The following is an 11,888-nucleotide window of genomic DNA, read 5'->3' as shown; positions in this document are numbered from 1 at the left end:
ATGTTTTGTAATGTTTCCCCTTAATACACCATACAGATAAATCTCAAAAGAAATAACCTAATTAACATGTTTAAATAATCTAGTTTTCTCAAAATATAATGATAACGTTATCACTAAGAGACATAACTTTTTGGATTTGCACCTTACCAAACACATGATATCCTAACGGTATATTAATAATAGTTTTCTTTATACTGAAAACTGATTATAAAATGATTAAGAGTTGTTATATTTTGGCTTGGAAAAGCAGGAAACTTACAAACTAACAAGCATATTCAATGAATAATAAATTCTGTTCAAAAACATAGACATGATTTTTAAGGTAGAATTTATCAGATTACAACAGTTTAGTTCTTAGCACATGAAGTAGAGAAGGATTTATGTTTAACAAACATTTATTTATCAGAGGAAAAAAAATCCCAAACCAATAAGTGAACTGCTCTTATTTACATAAGACATTTATTATGGAAAAAAGCATCCTGAGAGACCAGGACCATCTTAATCTGCCAGCAAAATCAGACAGATTAAATACAATGTAATGGAAACAAAAATTTTCTTTTTCCATAAAACCAAGTGTACAGATGCTAGTAAACTTAAATGCAAATATAAAGGCTGCCAGACCAATCTTCTAAATACATGCCTTCCAAAGTTCCATTTCAGAGACAGGGATGAGGGATTTAGGGGAGACAATCTTTGAATCAACATTTTACCTTCAATTCTTTGCTTCACTGACTTCTGACAGTTTGGCAAATTGGGGGTCATCACATTTAAAAGAAATGCCAAAGCTTGACGAATGCAATCTAAGATAGATAGTATAAATTCCAAATGACTGTGCAATTTTCTGTAGTTCCCAGCATTCTACCTCAAAAAGTTATCAGATTCAAAACTTAAGGCATCTCCTTTAGATGGTATAATTTTAGCAAAATGCATTATTCAAATTATGGGATATTTAAGGTAACACTAAAATCCTATAGCCAAAATTCAAGTCTTATGTCATTTTGTTATTCTGGGTTATTTGGTATGTGTGTAGAAGTATGTAGGCAGAGATTTTGTTTTTGAAAAAACTGGAAAATTTTCCAATCTGATCCTATCTCAGTTTCCTCAGTTGTTAAGGAATCTCCCTCTTTGGAAATGGATACTATTGGCCACCAACATGGTCCACTTAAAAACAGGTCTCCATCTCTCATCGTTCCACTGCAATGGTCTAAAAAATGTGCCACTTTACATAGTTTGGGACCTGCTACTTACAGTTGATTAGAGATCCATTCTCAGCAAGAGCTGAAAACAGGTATACTTTACCTTTGATAGTTCCCAAATTTCAGTGTAGTACAGTAGGAGTTATGAGCCCTTGACTGCCCTCTTCTCTGTCCAATATTAGTTTTGCAATTATTCAACTACAGAAGCTATTTTCCTTGAAAATATTAAGATTTATATGCTTAAATATTCAAATACTATACATCAGGGCAAGACATAAAGTAAGAAGTATTAATTTGGAAAAAAGAAACCTGAACAACTAGATATGTATTATCTTATTTTTAAAGAAAGACACCCAAATCCATGGTTTTATATTCAAATTTGACTCTAGTTTAAAGAGAAAAACAAAAGGACTAGTGATGTCATACATTTCCTGATTTCACAGAAATACTCAAATTCCTAGATATGCTGTACTTCTTTATGTCAAATTTTGCTTAAACAAACTTTAAAATATCAGTGCAGAACAGAACTGGGAATAAAAGTCAGAAACATAAGCGTTCAATTATTATTTAAGAACAGGTATGACTTCAATCAAAATCAGAATAGAGGGGCCGGCCTGGTGGTGCAAACGGTTAAGTGCCTGCACTCCGCTGCGGCGGCCCAGGGTTCACCGGTTCGGATCCCTGGTGCACACCGACGCACTGCTTGGCAAGCCATGCTGTGGCGGCATCCCATATAAAGTGGAGGAAGATGGGCATGGATGTTAGCCCAGGGCCATTCTTCCTCGGCAAAAAAAAAAAAAAAAAAAAAAAGGGGAGGACTGGCAGATGTTAGTACAGGTCTGATCTCCTCACAAACACACACAGAAAAATCAGACTAGAAAACTCAAAGAAATATCAGGAAGTGGCCTCTTTTAGGAAGTCCTAAAAAATCTACCATTTGGAATAACTTCTGGACATCAACTTTGAGATTTTTTTTTTAGTTATTCTTGTCTAGCTATGTGAAATTTTTCAGAGTAATTTTACTAGGAGGAAATTGGATATAATTTGGTACCTTCCCATACAGCAGTGACATGAAATAAATGGCAGGTGGGAAAATGGAGAGAGGAAGACAAAGTATAGAGTGAATTATAATGGGTAAAAAATAGTTTTTAAAAAAGTAGGGGTGAAAAATTTGAAACCATAAGAACAGAGTATCAAATTGTGTGTATGTGTGTGTATATATATAAATAACAATTTTATATCTTAAAAAATAAAACTGGAGGGGCCAGCCCGGTGGCACAAGCGGTTAAGTGCGCGCGCTCTGCTGCGGTGGCCTGGGGTTCGCTGGTTCGGGTCCCGGGCGCGCACCAACGCACTGCTTGGCAAGCCATGCTGTGGCGGCATCCCATATAAAGTGGAGGAAGATGGGCACAGATGTTAGCCCAGGGCCGTCTTCCTCAGCAAAAAAAGAGGAGGATTGGCGGATGTTAGCACAGGGCTGATCTCCTCACCAAAAAAAAAAAATAAATAAAAAATAAAACTGGAATGTTATTTCACTTAAAATGTACAGCATAGGGCCGGCCCCGTGGCTTAGCGGTTAAGTGTGCGCACTCCACTTTTGGCGGCCCGGGTTCGGATCCCGGGTACTCACCGAGGCACGGCTTCCCCGGCCATGCTGAGGCCGCGTCCCACATACAGCAACTAGAGGGATGTGCAACTATGACATACAACTATCTACTGGGGCTTTGGGGGAAAAAAATAAATAAATAAAATTATAAAAAAAAAAAAATGTACAGCATGCAAAATGCTCTGTAATGGTAAAAAAAATGTACACCAATGTAAATTTTCACAATTTTCCAGTAAATGACATTTTTGGATCAAAAAATTATCATTACAAACCTTTTAAGCAAATGTTTATTTTTTGTTTCCAGCATTACAATTTGCTGTAATTCATAAACTTCCACGTAAGTTTTTAGACACTGACTTCACACCAGTAGTTAGGTCCTTATGTCAAGCACTCACTTATCCAGCAAAGAGCTCGCCCAGCCACCACTCTTCGTGGACAATGCTCAGTGAACTGGACAATGCTACCTGAACAATTTAAAGTGCATATGAGTTGTTTTGATGAATGGAGACACAGCTGTAGCTTTGCAATAAATTTTCAATTACTGAATTACATGTTTTTTCACCTTGAAACCTTATGATCATTAGAAAGTTACTTACTTATATAATGTTATAGTCATATATTATGTTAAATGCCCATTTGTAACTGCAAGAAACTCATGTTACAGACACACTATTGACTAGGATATTATACAAAATCACGGCCACAAGTTTCCGCATGAGAGACTTACTTCTTTCTCTTAAAGCAAGAAATATCCCACAGTTCAGATTTACATAAGTAGTGCCTCTTTTTAAATAAATTAAAAATAAAATGCTGTCCTGTCTGTAAAATTATAAATATTTCTAGTCCATTTTACAGAATGTTAAAATGCTTATAAATGCATTATCTCCTAGTAAATACACATTATGGCACTGAAGCCAGTTAAAAAACAAAAACAAAAAACCAGTCATCACACTGGCCTATGGAAACATCTAGGGTTATTTTATATCTTCTACCATTAGGAAAATTAAACTAAATAAGGAAAAAAAGGAAAGGTAAGAAATTTTACAAAATGGCAACTACTATGACCTAAAAGAATGTACTGAAATGTCTTCCTTCAATTCAGTAACTAAGCCATTTCTGGAATGAACATTTATGGATACCTAGGTTACGAGAGTGTTCTTCATAGTGCTCAGGGCAAAATTATAAGGTATGTAGAAATAACTGCCACATCCTATAGGAAAGATAAACTTTGAAACGGAGTGACTGTTTAAAAAGCACAAACCAAGATTTAGCCAGAATGTTCAAGATTGGCAGGATTTCATGGAGTGAAATATTCAGTGGCAACAAAAGTAAAAATCATAATCCTATGGATGCTGCTTATTTTTACCAATGTGAAAAAAGGAAACATGATCACGAGGTACAATACACCCTGACAGACTAAAATGAGAAATTATGAACAATTTAAGTAACTAAAATGTTTCCTACTGAAACATGAAAACATGATTTCCAATTGATTCAACTTGTAACGTCTCTCTTAGAAGTCGTTTTCATTCTGTGGACTGTTGAATTGCCCTTTACATAAAATATTTCCTCCATCTTCAAAAAAGTTGCTTCTGAATGGTGACTCCTTCAGTGTGGGAGAGCAGGCTGGACAAACTTGTTTCCAAGGCTCCCTCTGAGGTGATTCATTCCGTCAAATCTATAGGATCTCCAAATCCACGTGTCGAACTTCAGGATTTCGTTTCTGGAATGAAAAATCACAGCCACATTATTCAGAGCAAAACAAAACCTTATGTTTCCTTTTACTCCTTTTGATCACTAAAGCCACTGAAAACATTTGCTGAAACTATTTCATTGTAGCATACCAGAAAGAGAAATATTTGCATAAAGAAAAAAATCAGATCAATAGATCAATTACACACTATAAACAGTACAGGGAGTAGTCCTACCTCCCTGAGTTTGTTCATATGTTCATTAATACAATAATGGACTAGGAATCTAGTATGTGCCAAGCATTGCAAAGCACTGGAAATATACTCTTGTTCATGGTGAAAAGAAAATCACTGCAAAACAATAAGAATCAGAAAGAGTAAACTGATATTCACTTATTTTATATATTTTAGTAACAATCCATATAGTCTTGGGCCAGGCACTGTGCTAGAAAGTGGAGCTATGATTATTAAATAAGACTGTTCCTGACCCTGAGGGACTCAGTTTAGCCAGGGAGACAAGTGTATCAATAACCATCTACGAATTAAAGCATTATAGCTAATAATAACAGTTAACATTAATGAGCAGTGTCAAGTTTTGTGCTAAATAACAGGCTCCACATGCATGTGTGTGTTTTAAAATCCTTGTAATAATCCAATTATTTCCATTTTACACAAGAGAAAAACGAAGTTTGAAGACATTAACTAACCTGTCCTAAGTTACAAAGCTAGTAAGTGATGGAGCCAGGATAGATTCCAGGCTCCTATTACAATGTGCTAAATAATAACTCTAGGAACAAAAATGTGAGATCTGTTACTTTTGCTATGAGATCCAGAAAGACGTCACTGAGGATATAACATCTAAGCAAGGTTTGAACGTTGTGAGTTTTCCAGATAGATGCTGAAGAGGCAGACAGAAGAAACAGCATGAGCAAAGTCAGAGAGCCTGGAAAGTATGCACTGGCAGTATGGTCGAGTCAGCACAGAAGTTGTGAAAAGGGCAGGATTAGTAACAAGGCTAGAAAGGCAGGCAGAAACCAGCTTGTGAAAAATCTTAAATGATAGCTTAAGGAATTTCAATTTAGTAACAACAAAAAATATCTTGATTACACGCCTACTCTGTACCAGGCGCTGAAGAATATACAAAGATGAACAGGAAACGAACAGCACTTGCCTTCAATGAACTTACGTGTAGTGAGGAGACACAGGTAGGTAAGCAGGCAATTATAATATAGTCTGCTACTACAGAGCAAAGTAAAGGTTTTTGGGTTTTTTCCCCTATGAGTACATAAAATAAGGACACCTAACTCAATCTAGGGGGAATTAAAAGTGTAATACAGTGCAATATAAAGATATTATGAGAATGGAGAACAGAAAATAGTGTATAAAGTAACTAAATCTATGCCTATCAAAGAGGAAATAATGTTTAAATCAGAGAAACAGTATAAGACTTTTATGTAGAACAATGGCAATAAATATAAAATAAATAATAAAAGTATTAACAGTTATCTCTGAGAAGTAAAACTAAAGATTGAGGAGAGTGAGGCAGGCGGCCCTTATTTCTGTTAAAATCTTTTCAGTTCTGTTTGGCTTTATAAACTTTGTGTATTATTTGATAAAAATTGTAAAAAGAAATCAATGGGGGAAAAAAGCTCTTCTAAGTGATTCTAATAATCAGTCAGGATTAATAATTCCTAGCTGAAAAAACAGTATCCTAAAACATTTGAATATTACTCATATTAAAGAAATTCAATTATAAAGACAAAAATCTGGTATAATATTGGGAGTTTAGCTCCAGCTAGAGAATTCTATAAAGTGTACACTGGGATTGTTCTTATAACTAGTGTTGTTCAAGTGTACCTGGGGGTACTTTCCTCTTGGATCCTGCGAGTGGGCAAGGACCCCCAAACATAGGGGGTATACTTTTGTTCCCATGTTTTCTTTATCTTAAACTATGCCCTGTGTCTAGAATTCCTTAAATTCAATATGGAATAAGGAAGGATTTCCTCAAACAGAAATGAAACTGAATTTTATTTTCCCATTCCAATGAACCCTTATCCATCCCAGTATGAGGTGAAAAATTTCAGCTGTTCAAGGAAAGTTTGAAATTATTCTATCCAAAAAGCACTACATATAACAAATGCATACTAATAAAAATCTGATTTCAAGAAAAAGAAACTAAAAAGTTAATTTACTCTGCTTTTTTAAAATCAAGTTTTCAGAGAAAAGTAATAAAATTCCTAGAATGTAATATGCCCAATACAAAGTACATGTTTGCTAAATAAATGAATAAAAGAAATAGGATTAATATCCTTAAATTTGTATGTGTAGTGCATAATAAGATATCATGTACATAGTAGAAACTGAATAAATATCTGTTAAATAGAACTGAAAATCAATCATTGTTGTCCAACTTACAATTTTCATTCATTTATTCAACAAATACTTTTTGATCTATTTTATCCCAAGACCATTCAACATGAATTGGAACATTTTACACACTACAGACAGATTTTATTCCAACACTCATATTATGGAGAGATGAAAACCAAATTACATAATTTATTTTGTAACGCTGCAGTACTCAAGTTAAGAAAATACTATATAGGAGGATGCAATTAGAGAAGCAAAAGACAAAGTAAAGGGCAGGCAGAGCATTTAACTGGACCATTACTTATCAGGAATTTGCAAATGCTGTGGCATCTTCCCACTGACTCAATTTCCAACAGAATTATTTCCTCCCAAACACAAAAGACTTCATGGAGGGATAGGAGAAAGTTCTATCCACAGATTGAAATACAGAGGTAGAACAAAAAAAATTTATGTTAAATGGAGGGATAGGAGAAGGGTCTATCCATAGATTGAAATACAGAGGTAGAACAAAAAAATTTAAGTTAACAGTTCAAAGAACTTCAAAATAAGAACAAGATATATTGCACACATAATATAATACAGGGACTTTATAAATTAGCTGCTGTTATTTTTAACATCCTTACATAGAACTATGCATATAAATAGACTTTAAGCTAAAAATATCACCTATTCTAATACTTAGATCAATGGCATTACTCAACAGAGATGTCTATACTGCTGCAGAATTTTATCAGTGTCCTTCCAAATTCAATAATTATTATTAGAAGGCAACCATGCTTAGATACTAAAAAGGAGGGAATATGCCAACATACAAAGTTCTAGTTTTCAGAAGAAAATCAGCTTATTTTCATGACAAGAAAGAATTACATTCACGCATTCTCTTGGTTTGGCACCTCAACTATGAAGAACCTTCCTTTGACTTAAGATCAGTTATGCCTTATTATCTTAGAGATGTTTGCACCTGAAAGTGGGGGTTAAACTTGGCTTCCTGGTTTGAAAGGCTAATATAACTCAAAAACACTTATGAGATAGCTCAATCTATTAATGATTTAATAGCTTCTAATTAAAGCAAAAAGTTAGCTAAACAAAACAATAAGCTTATCTGATTGTGATAAGTAAATATAGTTAAAAATGACCAATTTGTTAATTATTCTTAAATCTGGCTTCTGACTTACTGCTTCTATTAAAAAGTAAAGCTAAAATAAAGATTTAGTTTAAAAGTCCATTATTTTCCTTGCCGAGGAAATAAACAGATAGAATAGAAAAGCAAAATTGATTCATTCTCAGGTCACCCTGCACAAAAACAATCATCTCACATTTTATTTAGAACAGTGGTTTTCAAAGTGTGGTCCAAGGATCTCTGGGCTCCTGAGACCTTTTCAGGGAGACTCCAAGGTCAAAACTATTTTCACAAAACACTGATGTTATCTGCCTTTTGTATTATGCTGACATTTCCTCTGATCGCATAAAAGCAATGGTGGATAAAAATGCTGGCACCTTTGCACAGTTCAAGGCAACTGGCACCAAAGTATACTGGTAGTCATTGTGTCCCTTTACTGCCAGACACTCAGTTAAAAAAAAAAAAGCCAGTTTCATTTTAAAGTGTCCTTCATGAAGTAGTAAAAAGTACTGATTTATTAAACCTCAACCCTTAAGCACACTTTTAAAAATATTCTGTGACAAAATAGGAAGTATGTATAAAGCCCTTCTGCTTCATACTGAAGTCTGATACTGTCAAAAGGAAAAGGGCCTGTGATTGCTTGATTTATGAGCTGAATCAGGTGCTTTTTTATCTGAACCCCATTTTCTTCTGCCGAGGAAGATTAGGCCTGAGCTAACATCTGTGCCAATCTTCCTCTATTTGGTATGTGGGTCGCCACCATAGCACAGCTAACAAGCGGTGTAGGCCTGCACCCAGGATCTGAACCCACAAACCCAGGCCACCGAAGCAGAACGTGCTGAACTTAACCACTACGCCACAGGGCCAGCCCCCTGAACACCATTTTTACTTGAAAGAATAATTAACAAACTATGATTATTCAAATTTGGGTATCTGGCAGGCAGCTTCTTAAAATATGAACAAAATGAGTCTGTTACTTTAAGGAAAACAACAGTATTTGCTGCTAATGATAAAATACAAGCTTTCAAATGAAAATTAGAATGTTGGAAAACTTATATCCACCACCATGAGCATGACAGCTTCTCAATACTTAGAAATGTATCAACATTTGAAAGATGAGCATAAATTCAGTGTATCAATATTTTCCAAATGACCAACTCACGTTACAGTCATGCATGGCTTAAAAGATCTATTCAGAGTACAAAAACAGACCAACAGACTTTAATATAATAGTGTTTAGTAGAGAATTAATCATACCCAAAGAGAGGTCTGGCCTTTGCTGTTGGCTACTTGCTGTTGGAGGTGATCTCTAGGCCCTTGGAACGTCCTGCCTGATAATTATGTCTTTGTTTATCTTTTGGCCACACAGTACCTGCTCTACCTCCAGAAGGGGCTGGTGACTAAAGGTGTCAGCTCTTTCTCAGAGGGGCTGGAGATAAAAAGTCAGCTACTCAAGCAGTCAACCATGAAGCCCCAATAAAATTTCCAGATACCAAGGCTCAGTTGAGCTTCCTTGGTTGACAATACTCTGTGCAAACTGTCACACATCATTGCCAGGAAAGTAATGCTGTCCATGATTCCACGGAGAGAGGACAACTGAAGCTCCATGTTTGGAAATCTGCCCTATGCACCTCTTCCCTTGGCTAGTATCAATCTGTGTCTTTTGATTGTAATAAACCATAACCGTGAGTATAACAGCATTCAGTGAGTTCTCTGAGTCCTTCTAGTGAATTATCAAACCTAAGGGTGGTCTTAGGAACCCCTCAAACTTTGCAATTTGTGTTAGAAACAAGGGTGGTCTTGTGGACTGTGGCCCCTAACTTCATGAACAGTATATGAAAAGTTCATTGATATGATTTCAGATTCCAAATTGCAACTAAGCTTTAAGAGGTTACCAGTGGTCAGGTTTTGGCATAATATCAAAAGAGAATATCACAATTATCTGGAAAGGCTATAAGAATACTTATGGAGGCTCATCTCTTTTCTTCATATTCTTCAACCAAAATAATATATGGCAACAGACTGAATGCAGAAGCAGATACGCGAATCTAGCTGTCAGATGTGCAGCAATACCACTCTTCTCACTATTTTTTTCATTTTGGAAAATACAGTTATTTCTTGTTAAAATGTTATTTTATATTAACATGTAATAGGTTTATTATGTTTTTGTAAAGAATAAATATTTTTAAATTTCTCAGTTTTAATTTATAATTTAGTAAATATCAGTAAGTAAAACTCAAATAAAAGCTCTTTGGGTCCTCAATAATTTTTAAGAATGTAAAGAGCCCTAAGACCAAAATATTTGAGAACTGCTCATCTACAAACTTTGAAAATCATGCCTGCTAAAGCTCATGACCTAGAAAATTAACAAAATCACCTTCTTTGAAGTGTTTCTATTAATCTGATATCTAGATTCTAAAAGAAAAGACAGTAAAGTAGTGATAGAAATATTTCCCTTCAATTTTTGTTTTTCTTTCCCTCCAATTATTTATTTATTTATTTTTTTGTGAGGGAGACCAGCCCTGAGCTAACATCCGATGCCAATCCTCCGTTTTTTTTTGTTTTTTTTTTTTTTTTTGCTGAGGAAGACTGGCCCTGTGCTAACATCTGTGCCCATCTTCCTCCACTTTATATGGGATGCCGCCACAGCATGGCTTGACAAGCGGTGCATCAGCGCGCGCCCGGGATCCAAACCAGCGAACCCCAGGCCACCGCAGCAGAGTGCGCACACTTAACCGCTTGCGCCACCGGGCCAGCCCCTCCCTTCAATTTTTAATAAAGCTAAAAATGGTCAACATCAACTGAAGAAAATGCATTGCCTTAAGCTACATATGTTAAATATCACTTATAAGTTTTATTCATTGCAAACAAACAGAACTCAAATGTCAATAAATGACAATTTGAGAGCACTGAGACATTTTTAAAGGCAGTCTGATCAGGCAATACTTCAGTAGAAAACCAATAGGTTGTAATGATCTCCAACTGAACAGAAACAAACAGAAAATATACAATAATGTCAGATGGACTAAAAGCAAGATGTATATATATGTTTAAGGTCACATTCTATTTTTCAAACTTTTGAACAGAATCTAAAGTTTCCCTTTTACCTTTCTCTAGAAACTTTTGAAGTGCTTCTTATTTAAAAACAAACAAAAAACCTTTGACTATTTTAGAACCTAAGCAAGCCGTATAGAATAGTAGTTAAAAGTACAGAATTTGGAATTGAACAACAAAGGTTCAAATCCCAATTCCCCTACTTCCAACTTCTCTACCTCAGTCATTTTCTCACCCATAACTACCAATACATCAGGAGGTTACTGAGAAGATAAAGTATACATGTAGTGCAATTAGCAAAGTGTCTGACACAGAGTAAGTGCTCAAAAAATAGTTGACATTATTATTATCATGAATACATCTTACTTTTAGTTCCTTCTCAAGTCTATCTACTTCAGCTCCTAAAGTATCAATAATATTTTCTCCATGTTTAAGCATAAAGGTCTCTAGTTCTTCAGGAGTTTTCACTTCTTGAATTTCCTATAAAGAAAATGACAGCAGGAAAACAAAATAAGTTTTTTAAAAATCATAGTGGTACACTGATATTTCTTTAAAAAAATTATAACAAACACCATTAAGTTTAATGAAAAATGAAAAACTTTCAAGCCATAGGCAAGAGACTACCTATTTCCTAAAAAATTCAATTCAAGAAAAAATTGAGTACAATGATCCTCAGAGGTAGTAATTACAAAATTAGCAGGAAAAGAATAAACTATTCAATGAATAGTGCCAAGGCAATTATTTTTCTATAAGAAAAAAATATTAAATCCCTACCTCAGACCATTAAACAAACAAACATTTCTAAGTGGATTAAAAACCTAAGAGTAAAAAACAAACCATAAAACTTTTAG

The 11,888-nt window shown here is 34.9% G+C and overlaps 1 protein-coding gene across 2 annotated transcripts in view; it reads right to left on the bottom strand.

Moving 5' to 3' along the window:
* Positions 1–377: 377 nt before the first annotated feature.
* The window catches only part of SLC30A9 (solute carrier family 30 member 9), an 88,080-nt gene continuing 76,569 nt past the window's right edge, over positions 378–11,888 (bottom strand). For both annotated transcript variants that reach the window (XM_087434252.1, XM_004419016.3), the window contains 2 exons: positions 11,404–11,517; positions 378–4,525 (listed from right to left, as the gene is read on the bottom strand). In XM_087434252.1, the coding sequence (XP_087290378.1) occupies positions 4,481–4,525; positions 11,404–11,517 (159 nt within the window). In that variant the 3' untranslated portion in view covers positions 378–4,480. The remainder of the gene's footprint in view (positions 4,526–11,403; positions 11,518–11,888) is intronic.

The sequence above is a fragment of the Ceratotherium simum genome, chromosome 8 (genome assembly GCF_057802395.1).
Source record: "Ceratotherium simum simum isolate JZ-2026a chromosome 8, ASM5780239v1, whole genome shotgun sequence".
Taxonomy (NCBI): Eukaryota; Metazoa; Chordata; class Mammalia; order Perissodactyla; family Rhinocerotidae; genus Ceratotherium; species Ceratotherium simum.
This window is presented reverse-complemented; position numbering and strand designations above follow the sequence as displayed.